Source organism: Dendropsophus ebraccatus, chromosome 2 (genome assembly GCF_027789765.1).
Source record: "Dendropsophus ebraccatus isolate aDenEbr1 chromosome 2, aDenEbr1.pat, whole genome shotgun sequence".
NCBI classification, from domain to species: domain Eukaryota; kingdom Metazoa; phylum Chordata; class Amphibia; order Anura; family Hylidae; genus Dendropsophus; species Dendropsophus ebraccatus.
In genome coordinates this window covers 128,745,097-128,772,159 of record NC_091455.1, presented here as the reverse complement: position 1 = coordinate 128,772,159, position 27,063 = coordinate 128,745,097, and the positions used below count along the sequence as shown (strand labels likewise).

The 27,063-nt window shown below is 40.5% G+C and overlaps 1 protein-coding gene across 2 annotated transcripts in view; it reads right to left on the bottom strand.

Moving 5' to 3' along the window:
• Positions 1-959: 959 nt before the first annotated feature.
• MARCHF6 (membrane associated ring-CH-type finger 6) overlaps positions 960-27,063 on the bottom strand; it is an 85,953-nt gene continuing 59,849 nt past the window's right edge. For both annotated transcript variants that reach the window (XM_069958310.1, XM_069958311.1), the window contains exons 18-26: positions 24,781-24,918; positions 21,556-21,757; positions 17,186-17,255; positions 10,766-10,947; positions 8,595-8,729; positions 6,067-6,156; positions 4,628-4,760; positions 2,186-2,321; positions 960-1,351 (exon numbers count right to left, since the gene is read on the bottom strand). In XM_069958310.1, coding sequence (XP_069814411.1) covers positions 1,255-1,351; positions 2,186-2,321; positions 4,628-4,760; positions 6,067-6,156; positions 8,595-8,729; positions 10,766-10,947; positions 17,186-17,255; positions 21,556-21,757; positions 24,781-24,918 — 1,183 coding nt within the window. In that variant the 3' untranslated portion in view covers positions 960-1,254. The remainder of the gene's footprint in view (positions 1,352-2,185; positions 2,322-4,627; positions 4,761-6,066; positions 6,157-8,594; positions 8,730-10,765; positions 10,948-17,185; positions 17,256-21,555; positions 21,758-24,780; positions 24,919-27,063) is intronic.

The following is a 27,063-nucleotide window of genomic DNA, read 5'->3' as shown; positions in this document are numbered from 1 at the left end:
AGGCTGGTAAGCCTCTAGCTCAATTGCCAAATGACTATTAAGCATATCATCACTTTGAAATGGATTGACTTTTGTGATATTCAACCATAATTTTACAAATTAAACAATTTGCTTTGAAACAACATTTTTAATGTTTGCATATGTTATTTATGTGTTCTTGTGATTCCTCCTTTAGTGTCACAATGGGGTTTCTTGTGCTCATCAGAGGAAATTAAATACTTGGCCCATCCTCCATATATAGAGGGCAGGTCCAAGTCCAATTTCATTTTTATTAACATTTTAATATTTAATGAGGATGTTCCATTTTGCAGGATTACATATGTCTTATGTAAAATGTACACTATAGAATGGAACAATGCATTCGCTAACCAGATTTCTTGAATAGCCGATTTAAACACTTATCTTCCTAAACTGGTCATCTGGGAATTATTACAGAGGAGAAAAGAAGGCTTAAACTTTACTTTTAGATATTACATGTTCACACTTGGGCATCTCTGTTATTTATTATTAGATGTTTAGTTTTGAGTGGCCTCCACATTTGCTTTAAATAGGCATGGGACAGGCTAAAAATACTTAGCAAATGAAGGCCAAGTTAAAAGCTAGCATCCCCAAATAATCTTAGTGGCATTGTGGTGCGATTTTTACCCATGTGATATTTACATGCAAAACATTTTTTTTGAACCCATCTCAAAATCATGCAGTCCCTATAGTGGCATTGCAAACCATGGCAAGTCGCAGTAGAACCCATACATGTGGTAACGTATCCTTATAGAACTTTGCGGACATACTAAGCCAACAACCAAAGCTGAAATGAGGGGAAATTCAACTAAAGCTGAAATTTCCATTTTGGCAGTGGGCTTCTTCTTTTAATGCTATATCTTTTAAAGCTATACAATATCAGAATATTTTGGAAAATGACCTTGTCTTCCAACAGAAATCAAACTGTCCACAACGGAGCATTAAAGTGACACCTGGATTTAATAAATTAATATAGTTTTTAAGATTTACAATAAAGATATTCACAAAATTCTTCATTTGGTATCCCACATATTCTCACTCCTGGTACACAATGTCCACATAAATTCAATGATGACGGTAATGAATTTGAGCAGATTCAAACCATTCTATGAGTTCTGTTCTAACGTTATGGGAGCACTGTTCTGTAGACCCCCCAGTGTTAATACATTCCTTTAAAAAAAAAAGTTATCAGGTGTTTCTGGAGGTAAGCAATTATATTAGTCTTCTCTGTCCTTTTCACTCCCGTGCCAAGTGAGAAGGAAATGTTAAAGGCGAAGTTTTTGATTTTCCAGATTTGCGTTCGTAATTAACAAGACGTTGACCAACAAGATATCTAAAAGCAAACAAAAGAAAAGGCAATAAACATAGGTATATACATTCATTTGGATAAAATCTACTTCCTATTATGGATCAATAATATGGCACCCCATAACACTGTATATAATCATACGGTAATTTTATGTGATCTGGTTAATCTTATTTTGCTCATAGATGTGCCATATATGTGCTCAGACAGGCATGGGACATAAAAAGCAATACTTTCCTAGCTTCCCTGACGATGTCATGGAGCCCTGGATGCACAGTATTCTGGGGATAAAGAGGTGACAAAAGACACTTCTTGCTCAGCCAGTCACTGTCAAGCTCAGCAGGCATTTTTTTTCCCTTAGACGAAGCAGATTTTTAAATAAAAGGTTGACCTCCGAAAACTCCTTTAATTTTCCACACACCTAAATTTGGCATACTACATATCAGAATGAACACCCAACAAAGCCAGTGTGAGTCTAGATGTGCCAGTCAATTCTAGTAAAGTAGTATTATGAATTATGTGCAAAAAAAAAAAAAGTCTAAACGCAGGAAGTCCCGGCCAGAGTGTTTGGCTTAATGTTTCCGTCAATCAAATGACTACCCTCTCTGTAAGCATGCAGATGACCAGGACCTTCTTTTTTTAACCAGCACAAGCCTAAAAAGCTGCCTTCCGTATATGTTTATATACATATATAAAGTAAGTAAATGCTTTTTGGTTTTAGAGCATGATAACTAAAAGAAAAGAATTAATGTAAATTACAAACTTGTTTTATATCACATCACATATATAGATTTTAACGTTGTAAAAACAGGGACACTTTAAAACATGCATTTTCAGGTACTATATTAAAAAGGTTCATACTTGTCATTCTTAATGTGTTCATAGAGACGCTTAAACTGTCGAATTTGGAAAGATAGTACCCCCAGTAGTATTACCACCATTAGCAAAAATGGATAAATGCGACGCTGAACTAGATTCTGCATTTCAAAAGTTACACCTGTAAGGCAAAGAAAATTCAAGACATTAGTATAAAAAAACAAAACAATCCACACATGATCACAAGTCTTTCACCCTACCTTTGGCCAGTATATCTGAATCCTTTTACAGGGCAGACATCTGTCTCATATGAAGGTGAATCGACTATGTTTAAGTTGATTAGCGTTTTGTAAAAGGAGCTTTCACACACATACAGGGCCATATTTCCCACTAGGTATTTGTTGCACTTCTTGTTGGGGCAACCCTTCTTAACACTACTCAAACATCCCCAGAGCACCCAACATACCCAGAGCACCCAACATACCCAAGCCCCTCACTCCTTTTGGAATGATTATGAAAAAACAACAACATTTTTAGAGGGGGAGTGGTCAATCCACTGGGTGCATAACAGATTGAAAAGCGGTGAAGCTGCAGGAAGTTCTCTTCTTTGCTTCACTGATCAGCTCACCACCCTACAATATCCACAGCCAGCTGTACCTGCCTTACCTAACCAACAGACTGTTCCAAAGTTGTAACTTAAAGTTCCTGAGACCTACCCTGGCCTGTTGTCATTGTTCCTCCATTTTGGTGACCAGAAGGTGATACATGTAATTTTACTTGCCATATCCTACCTATTAATCAGATCCTTTATGATGTTTTTATCTAATAATTGTAATGAAATATGATCAAATCAAATCATCGTCCTTCGGTGTTATAGATTAATTCATTGGAACTGGTCATAGTATTTGATTGGCTCTGAATAAAAGTGCCCTGTTTACCGTAAAAATACATATATGACACTTTTGAGGGAGGTAGAAAGAGAACTGTATCTTGAATCCCTTTGAGACAGAGTTCAGGATCAAGCTATTTTTTTTTTTTTTAAATCTTTGTCCATTCCTGAAGGATCAACAGAAATCCTGCTGTCCACCTAAAATGTCACTGCTTCTGCTGCAGCCTGTCCTGGGCACCATCCCCGCTGTGGCGCAGCAGGAGACCCACAACCTAGGATGGGGGAAAACCAGACCAAGACCCTCCCCTAGCCCTACTAGGCTGCAACCTCCCCCAGACCGAAATCAGACCAGAGGTAAGGCTGGGAGCCCCCCTAAGGGGAGCAAAACCACTGAATAATCTCTCACAAGTTTGCAAAAGTGCATGAGAGGAGAGTAACCCACAAGAGGTAAAGGCAGCCGATGAAAAGGGAGGAAGCAGTGGATATTATGGATTGATCCTAGCTTCCTAACTTCATGTCAGGATGAAAGTAGCATGGACAAATAAAAAAAAAATATATATATTTTCTTTCTAATTTCTGACCACTTTAACCTAAAAAAAAAAAAACCTTACAAAATTAATTTACAACTGCTGAGAAAAGAATTTGCAAAGTAGCTCCCCTAGGGTATGTTCACACTAAGTTAAACAGGCGTAAATTCCGAGCGTAGCCCCCCCCCCCGTGGACGACGCTCGAAGTCCCACTTGCCACAGCGTCTGTAAAGTGTTGCGCTTCTCCACTGCTCTTCGCTTTGACAAAGAACCAAACCTGTTGTAACCTTAAAGGGGTAGTGCGGCGTTTAACATTTATTTACTAAATAACGCACATTGCAAGTTATACAACTTTGTAATGTGTGTTATTTAAGTGAATGACCCCCTTCCCCGTGTTCCCCCCACCTCGGAAGTGTGGTGCATTATACTCACAGACCCCGGCCGCCATATTGGGTCCACGTCATCTTCTGGAGGCCAGCCGGACCGCTCCAGCCCTCCCTCATGCCGCTCCCCTCAGCCAAGCAGAGGGGGGCCGGCATGAGGGACGGCTGGAGTGGTTCGGCCGGCCTCCCGAAGATGACATGGTTGACCCAAGATGGTGGCCGGGGTTGACAGCAATTGAGTTAGTATAATGCACCACACTTCCGGGGTGAGGGGAACACAGGGTAGGGGGCCATTCACTTAAATAACACACATTACAAAGTTGTATAACTTTGTAATGTGTGTTATATAGTGAATAAATGTTAAACGCCACACTACCCCTTTAAAAAAAAATAAAAAATACTTTCTTAATGATAAAGTTTGTTTTCTTGCTAATAGTGAATCATTTGATCAAAGCAAAGTCTTTCAACATTTTTTTTCCAAACAGAAATAATGCATTAAAATTTTCTGCGTGACAACATACAGTATATATGCCTAGATGGTATCTTCTAAAACAAAAACCAAATCTGGAAGCTCACTGTACCTTAAAATGATATAGGATATAGAATGTACATACAAAAAACTGGAACAAGTAAAACTTCTGAAATATTACTAGTCAATAAAATATAGTGGATGGAGGAAGTTACATACCAATTAACAGTACAATTCCAGCAGAAATAATGTATGGGATACACAGTGACAGCAAAAGAACAGCGATAACTGGAGCAGCCAGTTTTCCAAGTATAAAATGTAGATCAATATTGCGTATTCCATTGGCATAAACCTATTTATAAAAACAAACCATGAAAAAAATGAAACAAGAGATAACTACAAATTACTTAGATCTCTCTCTTCAATCCAAGACATGAATTTTTTTTTAAGAGAAAAAAAATTAGCAGACTTTCCAAATAAAGAAAGAACATACACTGCATTTTTCGGTCTATAATACGCACCCCTGGTTTAGTCTCTTTTTTTCCACCAGCACTAAAGACTAAAAATCTGCCTTTAGGAGACTGGACCTGGATTTCTGGCAAGTTCAGCTTTGTTATACAGAATAAGAACAACACAAAAATAATATATGTATATCGCAAACTACTGTTGATTTAGATTTTGAAAGTTATAACAACAGTGACACTTTAAAGTGTAACTACCATTTATAGTGTAAATACCATATATAAATGCTGTCTATGGAATTCAGCTCTCTTTAGCAGAGATGAAAGGGCAGATGGCGCAGGGAGGCCCCTTCGTTCTAGCTTTTGGCAGGTTTTTCAGCAGCCAGACAATATATAGCTATGACATGTCAAAAGTTTTTTAAAATGGTAGTTACACTTTAAATGCTTGTTTTTTGCAGGACCAAATGTACTTTTTAACAACATCCTTTATGATATCATAAATTACAATGCAAAACAGGGTTTCATTTCACGCTGTTCATTATGCAATAAGATTGTTGTTATCCTTAGGTTGGTATGATTACAACAATACCCAATTTGTAAAGCCTCCATCAAGGTTTAATATATTTTAAAAATTAAAAACATTTCCAAATTTTTTAAAAAATGCCATTTTCTGACCCCTAAACCTTTGGTATTTTTTTCTATGTTTAAGCAATTTCCCATGCATTTTGATGCAGCACTATATTTTAATAGATAGAACATTTCCGCATGTGGCAATGCCATTTATTATACGCTTCCTAACAACATGTGATGAGTGTAGGTTTTACAATGTCAGAAACCATGATGAACCTAGGCACAGTACAACTGTCCTTGATCCCTCAGTGCTCAGATGTACACGTAGCTAAGGTGGCTGTGCAGGGGAGACAGCACACGTGCTAGAGGATGTGTGCTCCCACCACCCTATCCCTCTTCTGCTGTGAGATAGGGAATGAGGTGGAGTAGTCAGTAACCTAGGCAATGAGCTGTTAGTGAGGAGGAAAGAGGAGAAGGCAGATCTTAAAAAAAGAGGCAAGTGTTGTAATGAGTGTTACTGCAAAAGGGTTTATTTTGACTTGCACTACAACATAGAATATGATATTGGAGATTAGAGATCCCTTTGAATTGTAATAAATGAAAAAATAAAATAAAATATTTTCTTACCTGTTCTATCACAGCTTTCAACCACCACTGAGGACCCATCAGAGTTATAGCAGCAATTATCTTAGCATGCAAAACCCCAAGGGCCCAGTCCTGAAAAACAGAACATCATAAGACTCCTTTGCACAAATTTTTTTTTTTGCAAAAATGTATATTTACATATCAATCAGCACAGTACAAATAGTAATAAAAATTCAGCACTTAAAAATGTAAACTTTAAAAAGTATCTGTAATTAAAAATACCTTTGACATGTCATGAGGCATGTCAAAAGTTACTGATCACAGTAGGTCTCACTTTAGCCTCACTAGGAGGCTACATTGCCGGAATTATGGGCTGGCAGGAAAATGGATTGTGCAACTGCCACTCTCCCCCCCCGGCTATATCTTCCAATCACAGCGGATCTCAGCTTTTGAGAACTGCTGTGATTACTAACTTTTGGCATGCCTTATGACATACCAAAAAGAAAGTCCAACATCACCAAGAAACTGTGTCAAATATGGCCTTGTAGGGGATGAATGCACGCTGGAGGGTCCAGAATCCTATATATGAGGACTTAACAGCATCTGTAGTGTAATCAGACAAGATTTAGAGTTCACATGATCCGGTACATAAATGCGACAATTCAACCACACTGGTCTTTATGCTTGATTAAATCCCATGGGGTCGAAACATTGCTGTATCAAAATAAATATTCTCTGATCAAAGCACAGATGCTGCAGACCTATCTACTTTATTCCTGATAATGTGTCAAAAGTTATTTTTATTGACAATTGATCTTTAGAGATGAAGGTATAGAAAATGCATAAGATTTACAAAGATACCAAGAAGAAATGTAAACATTCAATTAATTTAGTGATTAGCAATTAATTTAGTCAGACAAAAAAATTGAAACAAAAATAAAATATAAAAGTAAAAAAAAAAACTGATAAACTAGGCTCTGTACAAGACAACAGTAGAAATATATTTAAAAGAGGTATTCTAAGGTAAAATAACTTGGACCCCTATACACAGGATATATTAAGTGCTAGATTGGTGGGGGGGGGGGGAGGGGTCCCCACCGATTTCCAGAATGGTGCCTTGAGTGTTTGTTACAAAGGAAGCAGCAAGTTGCACCATCGCACTGCTGCTTCATTCATGGTCTCTTTTCATTGTGTAAGTGAATGATTATGCTGGGAGTTCCGAGGTCTGGTCCATAGGTCTGTGCCACCATGTATTGTTAAAAAGCAAAGATTTAGATGTGCCCTATCAATCAAATAAACAGACTGTTTGGACTTCTAACAAAATTAATTTCTCCTCGTCTTCTAAGCATGCTCAGTTTCAAAAACGGATCTTGACAAATGGATTCTAACCGTAGTAACACTTAAAGCAACTCTGCACCCACAATCTGACCCCCCCAAACCACTTGTACCTTCAGATAGCTGCTTTTAATCCAAGATCTGTCCTGGGGTCCGTTCGGCAGGGGATGCAGTGATTATCATAAAAACAACTTTTAATCCTACAGCGCTGTGTCTAACGGCCGGGGCTTACATTTGTATATGCATTAGGTTGGCACAACCTCTCCGTCCTTCCTCCCCACCCTCCTCAGCATTAGGAATGATCCAGGAACATTAACTGCTGTTTAAGCTTTGCACAGGTGTCTTAACGATCCAGCCCATGTTCATTATGCACACAGAAGGGGAATAGGAAGCAATCTGCCAGGAGCATTCCTAATCATGAGGAGGGTGGGGAGGAAGGACAGAGAGGTGGTGCCAGCCTAATGCATATACTAATGTAAGCCCCGGCCGTTAGACACATCGCTGCCGGATTAAAAGTTGTTTTTAAAACAATACCTGCATCACCTGCCGAACGGACCCCAGGACAGATCTTGGATTAAAAGCAGCTATCCGAAGGTACAAATGGTTTGGGGGGGACAGATTGTGGGTACAGAGTCGCTTTAACAAAACAGACAGAAGTGTCTCTTCTGTTCATGTTTCGTTTTTAAGGGTGGAAAAAAAAAATTGTCTGTGACATTTTATTTTCATGGTTCAAAAAAACAAAAAGCAAACAGGAAAAATGTAAACAGACGCAAACTGAAAATAAATTCCCATTCAGATCAATAGGGATGTAAACAAATCAGTTCATTTAAATTTCTCTAATTGGCAATAAATTAGAGAAGCAGGAAAAAAGGAGAAGAGCAGACATAAGTATGAACCCTGCCTTACTTTGTTTTTCTTATCACAAAGTATATCGACAACTAAAAATATTAAATTTTCACAGGATGCTACAAAACGGAGAACATGTATCCAAAAGGAGTCTGAGAACAGTCTGAAATGAGTTGCAGCAAAAAAAAAAAAAAAAGCCATAAACAAATATAATTTTTTATTTCACATCTGTTCAGGGCTTTTTTTTTTTTTTTTTTAATGAATCCCTTTTCCCCAGAAAACAAAATTAAAAATTATATATCTGATGGGAATGACCTTGGTGAATAAATTCATTCACTGGTATGAAGAACATATTTTAATATATTTTATTTTAATTTGTTTCTCTTTACCTGCCATGGATAAAAAAGTGGTGTTTGATCTAAAGGAACCCGGAGTGGGGCAACAATAACCAGTTCAAATAAAAGACCAAGCAGGAGAGGGACAACACCAGCCAACAGAAGTGCAACAATTAGGGTCTTCATAATCTGGAATGAACATGTTCATATTAGTTAAATGTTTAATAACACATCTCAAGATAAAAAAACATAACTAAATTTTTAGTAAGTGTAGCCCACCTTTTCCCTGTAGATGCTTCCATTTGCAAATACCAGTAGTGAGGAGTGAACTTGCTAAACGCTTGGGTTTCGTCCGAATCCTAATGCTGCAGAAGTTTGATGCATCCAACTTCTGCAGCCATCAGCTGTCAAAAGCTAAGCTTTTGATTTCAGACGAACGCGAATGTTCAGCAAGTTTGCTCATCAATAATTACCATAATTTCAACATAAATGTTTACTTGTGGGAGAGAGGACAGTACCTCTTAAAAGGGAAACTGTCAGCTAGGAAAAAAGTCTCAAACTGCTTAAACGGTTATGTAGCTATGTAAGCTGTAAGACTATCCATCACCTTATGTCTGAAGCTGCAATCACCTAAAAGAATACTTTTACTGATGCTATTGAGCGTCACAGAGGTGTGGCAAGGGTACATCAGTGTACTTCAGTGCTCTGGCAACACCTCTACTTTTATTTTTATAGAAGGTCATAGCCTCGGACAGATACAATAAAGATAGAAATAATATTTTGCTTCCACAGCTATGTAACCATGTAAGCAGTTTGTGAAATCTTTCCTGTCAGTTTCCCTTTAAATGTAGTATGCAACTGTTAAAACCTTAAGCAGCTGTCCGGGGGTGGGGTGGGGGTGGGGGTGTGTAATATTGATCAGGAGTACTAACTTACCTCTCCCCGTGCCCGCATTGGGATCAGCCTCAGGACCCCCGCTGGGCTCCAGGAATTCTAGCGCTGACATGTCATGACCTGGCTGACGGACTGGCCAATCAGCCAGTCACTGACTGGGGCAGGACGCCGCTCCAGTCACTGATTGGCTGAGCAGCCAGTCTATTAGCCGGGTCAGGCATTCCCCCTGCCTTATGTTGGGGGTGGCGAGGCCACTCACCGCAGGCATGGTGAGAGGTAATTTCGTACTCCTGATCAAGTTCCCACTGCCAGCTGCCAGTCTTTAAAACTGGCTGGACTTCTCCTTTAACAGCCAACTCTAATTCATGTACATATAGCAGCATATCACTGTATGTACAGTGTCATGATTGGCCATTTATAAAGGAGTCAGACCTGTGACTTACCAACTACCCAGCCCTGGTGGGAAGGCACCCTTAAAGTAGTAATAAATTATAACCTGTTAAACAATGAAATTATAATGCTTTAACACCTAGACGACCCAGGGCGTACCCATACGTCCTAGCGTCGCTAGGGGAGTTCAGAGCTCTGAACCGCCGCGGTCCCGGGTGCCGCTTGTAGCCTGGGAAAGCAGCTATTATCGGGTACGGTCCGATCGGTGTGCCCGCTAATTAAGTATTCAGATGCAGCTGTCAAAGTTGACAGCTGCATCTGAATACTAGATTTTTCCACTCCCTGGTGTCTAGTGGGGGGAAATCGCAAAGTGCAAAATTGCACATTTTTGGTCACATCAAATCCAGAAAAATTGTAATAGAAAGCGATTAAAAAGTCACATATGCGCAATCAAGGTACCGATAGAAAGTACACATCATGGCGCAAAAAATGACACCTCATTTAGCCTCATAGACCAAAGGATAACAGCGCTATAAGCCTGGGAATAGAGCTATTTTAAGGAACATATATTTGTTAACAATGGTTTAATTTTTTTAAAAGCCATCAAATAAAATAAAAAGTTATACATGTTACATATCGTTGTAATCGTAACGACGTGAGGAACATATATGACAAGACAGTTTTACCTCAGGGCGAACTGAGTAAAAAAAAAAAAATATATATATATATATATTTTTTTTTTTTCAATTTCACCACACATAGAATTTTTTTCTGGTTTTACAGTGTACTTTATGCATAAATTCAGCCAGTAATTGCAAAGTACAAGTAGTGGCGCAAAAAATAAGGGCCTTTTAAGCACAAGGAGAAAAAAATGAAAGTGCAAAAATTAAAATTGGCCCGTTCCTCCTTTACACCAATAAAAAAAGCCAAATTTAACTCACCGTAAGTGACCATTCTTTAACTTTTAACAGAATCACCTGCCGTCCTTGTGGCATCCATGCAACCAATACCGTTAAAGCTCTAATAGACAGCCAACATATATAGAGACCACAAGCAGCTGTGTATAATTCATGTATTTTTGCAGTTCCAGTCCAAAATGACATCAGCCAGCGCCCTACAAACACTAAACAGATACAGATACATATTAGCCACACTATTCTTTAGACCAGTGCTTCTCAAACTTTTTCTACTGGAGCCTCACCCAACAAACCAAGGCAATGCCTGGGCCTCACCAGACTGACCAAGAGGGTGTCTGGGCCTCACTATCTGTGGTGAAAGTTCAATTAAAAGCTGAAATAATGCTAGGGCTACATTTCACCCATCTCTTAAGCTTTATATACTAATAGAGCAAGTACAAAAAAAAAAATTAATAATGTTGCTAAAATGGACTGTGCAGATCATAGTTACTTTTGTGAAATCTGGTTTCACAGCTGGGCCTCACCAACAACTGGGGGGCGGGCGCCTCACTGGTGAGGCCCGCCTCACAGTTTGAGAAGCACTGCTTTAGACCACAGGTGTCAAACCTGCGGCCCTCGAGCTGGTGTTCTCATGGCGTATAGTTGAGCTCCTGTCATCAGAAGTTCAGGTACATGCGTAAGCCCTATCAGATTAGAAGAGAACTCTTGTACAGAGCTGACCCGGTGTGGTCATATCCATAGTTATCTGAACTTCTGCTGGCAGAAGCGACTGCAAGTCAATTGAGTGAGAACACATTATTACAGGTATGCTTTAAGTACTAAACAAGTAGGACTTATTATATTGTGATATTGTGAGGTTTGGCCCCAGTCTCAACAATCCTGAATAACTTCATAGCATGTCCAATTGTAATAATTAATAAAATTACGTGACTATATACTGTTACTAGAGTTAATTCAAGTGCCTACAGCGATACACACAAATTGAAAGACATTTGTATAAGTTGTAAAAAAAAAAAGCACACTGGAAATAAGAAATAACGTAAAGTAAATGTGACCAAGGCATTGCTTTAGGCGATATAAACTAGTGTCGCCTTTAAAGTGCTCTGGTTGCCCGGAAAATTCCATCTTTGTTAAGCAATTGGAGCACTTTGAAAACTGCAGTAATATATGTAGACAAAAACAAATATGTATAATTTCCCCCCCTTAAGGCCGCATTCATGCGTTCCATGCTATGCATGGAACACAGACGTGGAATGCCTGCAACTGAGTCCCTGGAACGTGTTAATGCTGCCTAAAGACACAGCTATATGAGAGCATTTTTTTGCATGCTCAATTAATATTTGTAAATAGCACATTTATGGGGTATCCTACAGGGCTTTTAGAAAGCCTTTGGATCCTTTCACCTTTTTCACATTTTGAGCTGAAATTAAATAAAAATTCAAGTTCTCCGCAATCGTTCTGTCCTCAATACCCCATAACAAAAAAAAGTGTGCAAACAGGCCTTAAAACATATTTTGCTAATTTATTAAAAAGGAAAAACTAAAATTCTGCATGAACATATATTCAGACCTTTTGCTATGACAATCGAAATTTAGTTCTGGGGGTCTCTTGATAATCTCTGAGATGTTTCCATCTGTGGTAAATTCAGATGACTGGATATTATTTGGAAATGCACACTAATTATAAGGTCTCAGAGTTGACAATGCTCACGAGAAGGAAAAAAAAACAAACGGCTGGAGCGCCAGACAGGATTGTAAAAAGGCACAGATTCGGAGAAGAAAATGCAACAAATTTAAGCTGGGCCATCACTGCGGCCCTCCACCAATTAAGCATTATGGCAGAGTGGCCAGCAAGAAGCTACTACTCAGTAAAAGACACATGAAAGCCCACCTGGAATTTGCAAAAAAAACACCTAAAGGACTCTCAGACTGTGAGAAACAAGATTCTCTGGTCTGATAAAACCAAGATTTAATCTTCTGGTCTCAATTCTAAATGTAACATCTGAAGAAAACCAGGCACTGCTCATCACCTGCCCAATTCCATCCCATGACGTATAGTGATCACTGCATCCTACTCTGGAATCTTTTTCAGTGACAGGGAGACTGGTCAAGGCTGAGGGAAAGCTAAATGGACCCAAGAACAGAAATATTCATAATTAAAACCTGATTCAGAGTGCTCTGGACCTCAGACTGGGCCAAAGGTTCACCTTACAACAAGACAATAACCCTAAGCACACAGCAACACAGGAGTGTCTTAAGGGACAATGTCCTTCACAGGCCCAGTTAAAACCTGATTTGAACTCAAGTATGACCTGAAAATGGTTGTCCAACAATGACCTCAAAGTGGTATTCACATCTTGACAAGTTATGCCCTAGCCACAGTATCTATGGCATAGAGCATAACTAAGATCGCAGGGGATCAGACCACTGGGTAACCCTGTGATCTTGAAAATAGGGACCCCAAAATCTGAGCAGCAGGTTGCACATGTGCTGCCGTAGACAAAAGCTGGATTTGTCTATCTCCAGCAGATCCATAGAGAAAGAATGAAGCAGTTGAGCACAAGTGTGACCCATAGCTCCATCCAGAAGGCAAGGTACCTGTTCTCAAGATCACAGGTGCCCCAAATTTCGGCACCCCCCCAATCTCTTAGTCATTTCCTAGACTGTGGATATGGAGCATAGGGCAAAAGGGCATATTTTAGTTTTTCCTTTTCAATAAATTAGTTAAGATTTTTAACATTCTGTTTTTACCATTTCATTATGGAGTACTGAGTACTATATACTGGGGAAAAACTTGAATTCTATTTATTTTAGCACAAAAATGGCAGCATAAACCACACCATCAAAGAAGAAAAAAGTAAAACAGGTCCAAAGACTTTCCAAATGTTCCACTGTTTAGAAGGGAGTATTTCAATTGATTTATGCTGTCTTAATCATGGAAAGCTTAATAATCTAATGTTTCTAGAAATGCTAATTCAGCCAATAACTGGCCCACGTAAAAGTGCAGAATACCACCATGCAGAGGTGAGGGTATTCTGGTGTGAGAACCAGTCCTTGTGCCTCCGTAGCTCCGCTCCTGGGTCTTCCTGACAGCCGCCGGCTGTCATATTAAAGTGACACTGTCACCCCCTTTGTGCATTCTGACATCTCTACACAGGTGTAAAGGGTAAATTTAGCGGTTTTCATAGCTTGTTTTATATCATACGTCATGGTGCTTGTTCAAGTAAAAAGTGATCTTTTATCAACTGTAGATTGTGTTGAGTGGGCGGGGCCTCGCGGCATTAGCGCTACATTAGCCCCGCCCCCTTGATGCCCATTGGTGGTCCGACCTAGAGGGGCTGGGGCCTAGACCTTTAGGGCTGCCTGTTCCAATGGCCGGCGAGGGGCGGGGCCAACGATGCCGTTGTGAGCGGGGCTAAGTGGCTCTAATGCCGCGAGGCCCCGCCCACTTAACACAATCTGCCATTCATAAAAGTTGACTTTTTACTTGAACAAGCACCATGAGGTAGAATATAAAATAAGGTATGAAAACTGCTAAATTTACCCATTACACCTGTGTAGAGATGTCAGAATGCACAAAGGAGGTGACAGTGTCACTTTAAGTTAGAATCTGGCTATGTCACGTATCCGGTCTATTCAGCTGGTCACCCACCCTAGTCACTGATTGGCTGAGCAGGCAGGCTCATGACATTGCAGCTGGAAGAGCTGCAGGAGGCTGGCAGTAGTCAGCTGAACCTGGGAGCAGCACTATGGGGGAAGAGGACAGGCATGTCATGGGACTCTTCTTTTAACACGAAAGGCTTGTACACTGGCAAATTATATCGTCCAGCAGTGTTGCTAGAAACACTCCTTCAGACCATATTTGCCATGTGTAAAAGTGTCAGCGATCAGCTGAGTAGCGGGAAATGCATTGTTTGGGCTTTAAAATTTATATTGGCCACACATTCCCAGTGTAAACAGGGATGTAGGGCCAATAGCAATACATTTAAAAGAGAAAAAACACTATGGGCAGGAGGTGGTCAGTAATTTAAAAAGGCAATATGCATCACGGAACTCCCGGACCTTGCCGGTTGTCATCTTCTCCCTGATTCTGGGTACGTCATGACCTGGAGATCCACATCACAGACTGGTAGGATTTAGCCCGCTCAGCCAATCAGTGACTGTAGTGGTGTCTCGTCTGGAAGCACCCATCAGCTGGGTGGTGACATAGCCAGCGGGGAGCTCAGAAGACAGGCAGGGTCCAGTAGGGGGATGTTGTGCTGCATGGGCTTGGGACCGCTAAGCATATTGCCTTTTTCAATTACCCCCTGCCTGTAGTGATTTTAAATTCCTGGCAAGATTACTTTAAATTTCCACACAAATGATTGTTGAGTGATTGTTTGTGCAGCCCGGGGTCTTCTGAAGGCACTGCAAACAAGTGCTGATCGGCTCTTATCTGCGTTCTTGCACAGCCCCATCTTGGGTTGTATAAAAGGATCCTATTTTGACTGCTCAGAGGCAAGCAAATCTCAACTGAAACTGGTTAATGTAAATGTTTCTGTAATGCTGTAAACATAGGATTGGTCCCTGGGACAGTGTGAGCTTTCTTTACTCTATTGGTTCTACAGCTAATATGGTGCTGGGTCTACAGGAGGAAAGAGCAAAGTGAAGTGTGGTGTTTTTTTTGTTAGGACTGTATGTTCTGGGCATAAGCCTGATTGCACACTTTAATTATTATTGCCGTAGGGTAGTTCTCAAATATTTGGTCTGGGAAAGATAGGAGCAATGATGTAAAAAAAAAAAGAATGAATTTACAAACTGAAGAATAGACAATTCAAATCAATTCTTTTGGTGGACCCAAGATCCCCCCCCCCACACACACACACAGTCTGATACTGTAAATATGGCAGCCTCACAACATTGGTGAAGAGGCGTAAAAGTGCAATCATCATGTATAAAACATTATGACTATAATTTTGCTATATTCCTTATTAGGCTCAATTAGCCAACCTTCATATAATCTTTTGTGCCATTTGGTCTCACGGCAGAGCGCTTCTGCCCCCATTCAAAGCTTCCAGTAAAGGGGCAGGATAGTATCGTAAAAAATCTAAGCTCTAAATAGACACTTTGAAAGAAAACTTTTGATATGTCAGACGCTGGAGTGTTCAGACCCACTAGATAGAACAAGAATAAGTGCATTTTTTCTCAGATCTTTACCTTGTGACAGAGACAGTCTTCCTAATACAAGTCTATGGGAATGTCTGGGTCCTAACGATGGAAAATGGGAAAAGGAGCGCTTAGCTGTTCACTTATCTCCCTGCTTGTTCTAGCGATTAATCAGGGCCTGAACACTCATATTCTAACTGATCAAAAATGTTGATATGTTGCAAGGACATGTAGAATTTTTTTTAAAAAGTGATAGGTACACATTAAAGGGAAACTTCAGCGAAAACAATTTTATTTCAAATCAACTGAGAGATTTGTATTTTACTTCTATTAAAAAAAATTTAAGTTTTGTACTACATACATACATACGTATCTCAAGTAAGTGCCCTACATATGTATGTCTATGACATACAGCAGCTGATAAGTACTGAAAGTACTGATTTTTTTAATAAAAGTAAATTACAAATCTCTGGTGCTTTCTGACACCAGTTGATTTAAAAGTAAAAAAATAACTGGAGTTGCCCTTTAAGCATAAGTAAATTACTTACAAACGTATTACTAAATACACCATTTTTTAGCAAAGTATTTTGACAAATTTGTACCGTATTTTCCGTCTTATAAGGTGACTGGGCGTATAAGATGACCCCTGACTCTTAAGATAATTGTCAGGGGTTTGCCTTATATGACGAAAAATGATAACCCCTGCCTGTAGCTAAATAAAAAGAAAAAAAACAACTGTTAACTCACCTGGGGCCTGTTCCCGGTATCTGCACGTCTCCTGTCCTGTTCCCAGCACAGGAAGTGTGAGGTACACTGCCTGCGCCATAGATTCCCGAACTTCTCCCGGGCAGCCGAGCATCTCATCAGAGAAGCTCAGAAATGCTTGCCTGGTGGGAGAGCTTCGGGGGAATGACAGAGGCTTTGGGAACTTCCGGCACCTCTGTCATTCTCCCGAAGCCCAGCGTCTCTGAGCTCCTCTGATGAGATGCTCGGCTGCCCGGGAAAGCTTTGGGAATCTCCGGCGCAGGCAGTGTACGTCACGGGACAGGAGACGCGCGGATGCCGGAACCGGACACCAGGTGAGTTAACTGTTTGGGTTTTTTTTTTTATAGTGGTCGCCCCATACAGTGGGGATGCGGCCATTTTTGAGCTCCCCCACTGTATGGGGGTGACCATACCCTGCATATAAGATAACCCTCGACTTCTAAGAAGATTTTTCAGAGTTAAAAAGTCATCTTATATGCCGGAAAATACGGGAAAAATCATCTTAAGCAAATATAGTCTGATCATATGCACTTACCTGGTAGTGTAAGGCAAACTAGGCTAGCAATCAATAATGTGATGCACATCAAAATTATTAACAAAAATATCTGGGGGGAAAAAAAAATAAATAAATATGTAACAGTGATTTGCAAGTCACAGATGTATAACTATTTAAATGCACAATGCCTAGAGAACAAGAAAATGGCTGCACATCTTTTTTTCTTCAGGCTTGTGCATAACTATTTAACACCTTGTTAACTGTATTTTAACATTATGTAATGTACCTGCACAGAAAACAATATCAAACATAAAAAGCCGATAGATCTCACATGTACTAGGTTTGCAAACATTTTTTACTGTTGCTTTAGTGTCCCCTTAAGGTGGCAGTGCTGTACAAATGCATGTTTTTGTGGCACTATACTACCAAAACAAGGTCACAAAATTGAATAAATTGAATATGGCAGTTTCTTCTATGTAATAATGTTCTCCATTGAGGTCCATGGGGAATTGGCCGTTAGCAAAAAGTAACACGCACTATAATGCTTATGAGCACCCTCCACACTTCCGAACTCCACCAGTCCGGACAAAACATCCAATATATACAATAGTAGTGAAGGAAAAAAGTGATTTGCTCACCATGTAGCCGCCAACTTCGGGTTATGAAACCCACTGTGCTCCAATTGTAAGGAGCAATATACTCACAGAGTCGATAAGACTTAAATCTTTTTTATTTTCTTCTTTTAAAGTGAATGCAGCATAAAGTTAACATGTTTACAGCTGATGTTACTCTCAGACTCGGACGCCCAAGTACGTCCTCCTCGCGGACGTTTTGGAGGATACAGACTCCTCCTTCCTCATAACTTTATGCTGCATTTACTTTAAAAGAAGAAAATAAAAAAGATTTAAGTCATATCGACTCTGTGAGTATATTGCTCCTTACAATTGGAGCACAGTGGGTTTCATAACCCGAAGTTGGCGGCTACATGGTGAGCAAATCACTTTTTTCCTTCACTACTATTGTATATATTGAATTGGCGGTTAGTGCACCCCCAGCACAGAAAAACATCAGTGTCTGGGTGTAAAAATGTGTAATGAACATGATTATTTACAACCTATTTTTATTTTATTTTTGTAAAAAAGCTTTTTTTTACTATGCAACCTAAAAACGAATGTAAGGAAAAAAAATAGAAAAAATTATATTAATTATAATTTTTTTTTAATTTGTGGGGGACAATTGAAAAGTTCTTTAAAGAAACTTTATTCTGTGGGAAAGTACAATGACAGAGATACTCCATTTAATTTGTTATTGTTATTTTTACTACTTTTAAAAAGGGATACTACATTTAAAAGTAAAATCCAGAATTAGAAAAATGTGTCTGCTATGTGTCTTAAATACAGCACCACTCTTGTCCTAAAAGCCCTATTACACGGCACAATATTAAGAGCAAGCGAGCGGCAACCTGTCAAGTCAGTGTTCGCTTGCTCCTTGTTCCCCCCTCGCTGTCAGTGCTGTTCCACGCACCGGCAGTAAGTGGGGAGGATCATGGGGGGGGGGGGGGGGGGTGTTAGAGCTGCCCAGGCGATTGGTCTGTTGCCGCTGCTCTTAGTATGCAGTCAATATCATTATTTTAATTCAACATGCTTAAAGACAACAGTAAGCCGACATCGTGCATGTCAGCTGGTCATTGTCTTTCAGCATGAGCTATTACACCAAACTATTTTAGGCCAGAATGGCCAGCAATTAGCCACGTTTGGACTATCGTTTTGCACAATAGGGCCTTAAGGATAAAAGTGGTGTTGTCTTTTGATGAAAGCAACCATGTCTTTTCTAATCCTTGATAACCCATTTACCGTAATTTATTTTGAAAAATTGCTTTGTCATATTCTGACCCATATAACTTTTTAAATGTTCTGTCTAGAGGGCTATGTAAGGGCTTGCTATTTGAATATTTAACTATACTTTTATTGGCACCTTTTTGAGGTAGATTGGACTTTTTTCCCCATGTTTTCTGGAATGGGAAGAGCCAAAAAAAACATTGGTTCTGGCAAAGGGTATTTTTCTTTAACAGCATTCACTGGGTGACATAGTTTAGAATTCACATATAGGGCTTTTACACCTACATTTTTAGTTCCCCTAGAAGATTTCACTATACAAGTTATTGCTATGATCTGTAAAGCTGCTCGAGTCATTACTGTTTATTTGTAATAGATAATTATGTGCTGCATATGAGGGTAGTCAACAAAAAAAAGTTTCCTCATTATAATGATAATGCAATGGGCCAACCCTATATATGACCTCCTGTTCAAACTAAGGGCAGTTATTGATAATTTCACCAAAGTTGCAAAGGAGTATATCCCTTAAAAATACATCTTAATTAACAAGTCCCGCATTAGCTTCAATTCCGCCAGTACATTCACAGAAAGAGGGCAAGGTATGGGATAAAACATTTTAAATTCTGAGAGAGAACCTAAGGGTACACTTACAAGTTTAAAATGTACTCCCCATAGTCAATCCTCAGAATGCTGACCAATCCTAATGGTGCTTTTACACAGAGAGATTTATCTGACAGATTTTGGAAGCCATAGCTAGGAATGGATTTGAAAAGGGGAGAAATCTCAGTCTTTCCTTTATAACCTGTTCTCTGTATATACTATGTTTCTGGCAGATAAATCTCTGTAAATGCACCTTAAGGGCCAGTTCACACTGAGCAAGATCATCGAAATTCCGCCACGCTCAGTGTGCTGCTGTAAGTGAATGGAGAGGGTGCGCGCTCGTCCGCTCCCTATCCTCTCCACTCAAAGAACTAACATGTTAGTTCTTTGAGCGGAGAGCGGCGGCAGCGGACGAGCGCGTGCCCTACCATTCACTTACAGCAGCACATTGAGCACAGCGGGATTCCGACGATTTTGCTCAGTGTGAACTGGCCCTAAAAGTTTGCAGGACAATTGTGTGCAAACTGATGTACTAATGGATGGATCAGGGTTACTGTGGATAGATTCTATACCAGTAACCTCTCCTCCAGTCCCTCGCAGACCGCTAATGCAGCTTGTGGTACTGTGTGGGAAAAATTAAAGGGGCCTCCTTTGACGTACGGTAGCAGAGCCAATACTAAAGGGGAAGAGCACGGGGAGTTGATCTCTCTGGTAATTCTGCAACAGAAGGTGCCTGTATTGTACCAGGGCAACACTTTTTCTGGGGAAGTCCCCTAAACTGCTAGAAAAGAGGGTAAAAAAAAAAAAAGACAGTGTGTGTCATAATAAGAGGGTAAGGACGCCACTTTTCAGTTTAACACCAGGGACGATAAATGATGCCTCTGCATTAAGGGTTTTAAAGTGTACCATTCCTCAATGATTGACTATTTTGGATTTTATCACCATCTGCAGTACATTCTGTTTATACATTTAGGAAACACCTGTTCACTAGAGCGCTAGATAAATATTTTTGGGAGTTGTACACTTTCTGTAATGTGGTAAAGTTTGGGTGTTTCTCTTTTTAGTTCCCATAGAAGTAATCCAGAGATACAGCCAGGGGAATTGTATGCAGAAGTATGCTCCCCTTCCAAAACTCCAAAAATCTTTTAAAACACTTGTGTGATCTAAATATCCACTGCACCCTTTTTTAGATACCTTAAAGTGTCACTGTCATTAAAAATTTTTTTGCAGAAATCAATAGTCCAGGAGAATTTAAGAAAATTTGTAATTGGGTTTATTAGGCAAAATGCCATTATCTGCATTTAAAAAGCCTTTTCCAGGTCCCCCCTCCTCTCCTTTCTGTCATCCACTGCTCAGAATCAGGAAATCTGGACTGTTTTTCATTAGTCGGATTCTGTCAGAGCTATGGAGAGAGGAGGAGGAAGGAGGGATATAAGTCGGCAGCTGAGAGCAGAGAACAAAGGATAACAGTGGGGGAGCTATTCAGAGTGCTAATCAGAGGTCAGAGAGGTCAGTGGTGACTGCAGAGGAGAGAGCCTGTGATGTTGCTGTAGATTAACTCTTTGTTGTCCTGTTTTGATGCCTTGTTTCCCTCTCTCCATAGAAGAACAATGAAGACAGGGGGGAGAGCTTTAAACTGCTTTTTCATGATAAAAATTCATTTTTCGTCTAATAAACCCAATTACAAAGTTTCTTAAAATCGCCTGGACTATTGATTTCTGCAAAAACATTTTTAACGACAGTGACACTTTAAGGGGTATATTGTCAAAAATGGTGGCTATAGTTGTAATGTACTGGAAAACTGCTAAACTTGTAAGCCCTCTAAGTAAAGGCATATTTAAAACCATAACATTATGTTCTGTGAATATTAGTAAGCATAACAAAATGCTGTGCAACAGAAGAGAAATTTCATGATGAGCTGGCCATTTTTACTCTAATAAAAAAAAAAAAAGACAGCAGACAGCTAATAATTACCCTGAGAGGAAATTTGACTGGTCTATGGTATGGCTGAAATCCCACAGGGCCTCCTTGCTGCAGTATGGCTTGATGAGCTGCATGCAAACCTTCGCCAACAACTGGAATGGCATTGTTTCGAATAAGTGGATTGTTGGCAGCCTGTTGATTTGCATGGTTCTCACTCTCCTCTTGGTCTCCAAGAAGATAGGAGTGTAAGTCTCTAGCAGAGATAAAATGAGAGTAAAATTAAATTTGGGCAGCCTGAATTAAAACATAAATGTATGTGCAGGTGCATCTTAATAAATTATATCACCACCACCATCATCATCACATTTATATAAGGCTGACAGGTTCACATTGCTTTTTTTCTGTTTACCGTATACAATAAAGAAAATGCAGAATCCATTTCCCATAAAAAAAACTTGATTGACAACATTCTGATTTAGTGAGATGCAATAACTTTTTGCTGCCAGGGGTTTATTAACATTTTGCACTTTTAGTGGTTGTGAAAATGTTTGCAGGTTTAACAAAATAATTAGTTGTTAAACCGAATGAAACAATCCAAACCGTGACTGTAAAAACTTAAAAAAAATAAATGTAGGCAGGCAGACTTACTATGCAAAAAAAGAGATATTCTAACAACCATGTAAGGTTAAGTTCAAATCACATCTTCACTATATATTTGGGGTACATGTCAAAAAAGGTTTGCTAATGTATACTGTGCCGCACTGGCGGTGTGCTCACGGAGCTGAAATTAACATAGTCAGCTGGTGGCTATATTTGGTCCACTTCCTGAACGTATATGTTCATTTTGTACGACTCAAAGCATTGTCTGCTGGGCATTTGATTACTGCAAAATAAACCTATAAGGAAAGGTTGATAATCAATAGTGGCTACAGCTGGGTCTTAGGGTCTTATTACAAAGCCTGATCATAAACTGTAGACAAGCGCCCATCCACTAGATTGACGCTCGTTTTACTGAGCAATTAAACGGGCCATCTATCAGGTAGCAAGGACATCATTAGCAATGTCTGTGCAGCCCTTGACTTTAGTGTAAAATAATAAAGTCTTAGCTTACCTTACCAAATTCCCTGGTGTCCTCAGGCCAGTGATTGGCTGAGTGGCTGTGGCCTGTCAGTGCAGAAACCTGAACAGAAGGCACAGCAGCAGACACCAGGGGAAGGCCTCAGAGTACACCGGGGGAGGCACAAGGACACCAGGGAACGTGGTAAGGCAAGTTAACACTACTATTTTATATTACAATCATCAGTCATCGACCGGGCATCACTATAACACGTAGCGATGTGTGCCCAACTTCTGATGATTTTAGGTCTAGACCTAAAGAAATGATCAGCTGATGATAGTTTCATTGGCTGACTGTTTTCTCTATTACACGGAGCAATAATCAGCCTTAAAAGGAGAATTGCGGCGAAAGTTTTTATTAAAGTATTGTAATGCCCCCCAAAAGTTATACACTTATTACAGGAAATGGTTAAAAAAAGCTCTTTTCCCTGCACTTACTACTGCATCAAGGCTTCACTTCCTGGATAACATGGTGATGTCACAACCCGACTCCCAGAGCTGTGCGGACTGTGGCTGCTGGAGAGGATGATGGCAGAGGGACACTGAGGGACACAGGGCACTGGAGGGACACTGAGCATCCCTCTGCCATCATCCTCTCCAGCAGTCACAGCCCGCACAACTCTGGGAATCAGGTCAGGACATCACCATTTTATCCAGGAAGTGAAGCCTTGATACAGTAGTAAGTGCAGGGAAAAATGTACTTTATAAGCATTCCCCGTAATAAGTGTATATTGGGGATTTGTATAACTTTTGGGGGGCAATACAATACAATAATAAATAATTTCGCCAGACTTTTCCTTTAAGCATGATAGGGTTATAGTTTAAAGATATTGAGTTTACAACTTTATGCAGACTGGTGAGTATTGTGTGCTGCCTTTTAGTCATTTGGCATCTAGCATAATCATAGTCCATTCTAACCTCTGAGCTTAACAAAGTCCCTTGTTTTCAAATTGTACTGTTTTGGAGAGTTGGCAAAAAACTAAACAAAACACATTATATGCAAATTAGCTTACCACCTCCCCTGTGCGTCAATGATGCCACTTCATCAATATTCATGATGGTTAAGATGTGACATCACTCCCAACCTGAATCATAATCACTGGCAGGCATTTTTGTCCCTTACTTCTGACACGGTGCAACCAATTTGAAAGCAGAAACAGAGGTGAACTTTGGGTCAAGATGCCAATTTACCCATACAAAAGTTAGTTTGGGCTAGGTTAATGCTAGACTGCCTTTAATTGAAAATGAGACAATATAAGATTAAAGGAAAACAGGAGATTAGGGTAGAAATTTCTGTCTTCCTTTGCCAAGCAGTGACAATGTGCACACAATGAAAACCCCTAACACAAGTACCAATACTCACCAATGCAAAATAGAAGTGATTTACTCTTCTAGGTGATGGTTACAAACACAATGCGTCTTACAACTGACCAATGTCAGATCATAATGTGGGCACTTTGGGCGGCAGGGGCCCATGGCTGTCCAAAATGTCCACATCGGATCATTAACTGCTAGATGGCAAGTGGCACTGACCCACCAGAGGATAATCTGGTGGGCCCTGACTGATGTGCAGCTCTGCACGGCCATCCCGGGAGCAGCAGCAACAAAGGGTTGTGTGAGGTTTTTTTAATCTACTGATGGGGGCCAGCCATCTACTATGAAGGTACTACACAGGGTGGCATCTAATATAGTGGGAATAGTCACTCGGCCACCTCCCATAAGAGAACTACACAGGGGGCAATCTACTTAGGGTGACTAGACAGGGGGCAACCTTCTATAAGAGGATTAAACAGGGGGCCCAACTACTTACGGTGACTACACAGGGGGCAACCAATATCGGCCAGTAGTCGCTTTGTGTAATAGGGCCTTAAGGGAAACCCACCATCAGCAGAGTAAAGCAGTGCGAAAACGGGTTGTAATGGCTTACACTCAAGCCAGCACAGAGGCTAATTCGTATCCACATTTCAGTTAAAAATGGGGAAAGCAGACACAGAGATGGTGTTTGCAGGGTGGTAACCTGGGGAAAATGGAATATACAAGAATGGCAAATGCTGCTCCCCATATATACACACAGTGCATTTAGAAGAGTCACCTGAAATAACAGTTAAACTATCTTACTTTGTGCCATTACAATTTTAATTTTTAAGCATTTAAACTTACAGTAGATATCCAGCTGTTACAGTCCAAGCTCTGACAAGACCTTTCAACCACTGTCGAGTATGCCCTTGTTCTAATAAAGCTGGGAGAACAACCTGAAGTAGTAGTAGCTCCAAAGACAGTTCACTCACTGGAGCATCACTAAAGAGAAAAATAGTAACCCAAAATAAGTATGACATCAATTGTATAAACATACATAAATAAAAGTTTTCAGAAAAAGTAAAAATTATATGAATAATTTCCCACACTTTACAACCTTTTATCAACTGCAAATTGTGCTAAGTGAGCGGGGCTTCACGGCAATAGCGCCACCTATCCCCTCCCACAGCCCCTCCGTTGGCCCCACCCCTCCATGACGTAATCACCACATAGGCCCCACCCCCTCGCCGACCATTGGTATGGGTTGACCTAGAGGGGGTGGGGCCTAGACCTTTATATTTTTTTTTTAATTCGTTTTATTGCAAGTGTGAAGAGAAGATTAAAAGAGCAACCATTACCGCAGAGGTATACAAATCACATGCTTGCATCACACAAAAAGATAAATAAGGATATACAGTGGACTAACTTATCACTTAACTGAACAAAGATAAAACAACTAAACATAACAAGATCGAGTACACACTTATGCATCCAAACGAGATTCTAGGGCATCTCTCAGCGTCCTAAAATTACCGGTTGTGTATGCCGCCTGTGGAGAGGCGCACCATGCTCCCCATACCTTCCTAAATTTGTTAGGGTGACCTCGCTTCATGTAAATTTGGGAGAATGGGACTACCGTGTTGGTCCATCCAGCGCAGAGCAATTACCTTACGGGCCATAAATAGGGTCTCTCTCAAGAAGGTCTGTTCATAGTGTGGCCATTCCTCCTCTGTCAGTACTCCAAATAGGCAAACAAGGGGAGTCAAGGGCACCGGTTTCACCAGTACCCCTGTTAGCATAGTCGTGACCTCCTCCAAGAATGATGACACATGGGAGCACTGCCACATCAGGTGCCAGAAATCAGCCTGGGGCCTACGGCATCGATGACACTCATCTGTTGGCAGCCGTCCCATGATAAACAACCTGATCGGTGTGAGATAACAACTATGAATAATAAACATTTGAGTCATTTTATTATTAGCTGCGGGGGATGCCAATGTGTGGGAGCTAAGTATTTCCTGCCAATCGTCATCCGTTAGTGTAGGTATACAGGATTTCCAATAATCTGCCGCCGGCAGAGGGGTACTATAGACCTTCAGCTGGATTAGATGTGTATATAAAGAGGAGATGAGACCCTTCGGGCCTTGGGACCGCAGGACTCCTATCAGAGGGTAGTCTTAGATTGGTGGGTTCTGCGAGGGGAACTGTGCCATAAGAGCATGGCGAATTTGAAAATATCGAAACAGAGTGCCTGGGTAAGTGGTTGTCGTCCTGCAATTGGGTAAAAGTTTTTAAAGTGCCAGAACAATACATATCTTGTAAGGACGTTATGCCATGTAAACACCAGAAGGCCGGCTCAAGACCTGCTGTAAGGTGTGGAAAATTAGGGTTGTCCCATAGGGGAGATCCGCCATAACACCAGTGAATCCATGCAATTTTTTGGCTGCAAACCAGACTTGTCTCGCCAGTCTATGTATAGGTAAACAAAGAAAAAAGAATGAAAAGGGATTCAGCTCACCTAGGCGTTGTCTTCCTTGCAGCAATCACAGAGAGTGGAGGGTGCACGGATGTCCGGTGCTGGCTAGGCACTGATTACTGAACGTAAGTGAAAGAAAAAAAGTGGTGGATACCGGCACTCCAGACGTGGGGTTAAAACTTAGCGTTTAATAAATATACATTAAAAAAGGATGTCACTGAACGGACCAACGCGTTTCACGCGACTGCGCTTAATCATGGTCTGACCATGATTAAGCGCAGTCGCGTGAAACGCGTTGGTCCGTTCAGTGACATCCTTTTTTAATGTATATTTATTAAACGCTAAGTTTTAACCCCACGTCTGGAGTGCCGGTATCCACCACTTTTTTTCTTTCACTTACGTTATGTATAGGTAAGTATGGTTTTTTTAGTTCCGGATAGGCCTTCTAGCAATAGACGAATATGACCTATCCCAAGATAATGTGCCAGGCGGTACTCAGAGTTAGGCAACGTGTCGGACAGTACCCAGGTGCGAAGCAGTCTTAACTGACCCGCCATATAGTATAGGTGTATGTCCGGGAGGGCGTAGCCTCCTGCATCTTTAGGCCTCTACAAGGTCGCTAGTCTAAGTTTCGACCTGCTATTGCCCCATATAAAGGAAGGAACCAAGGA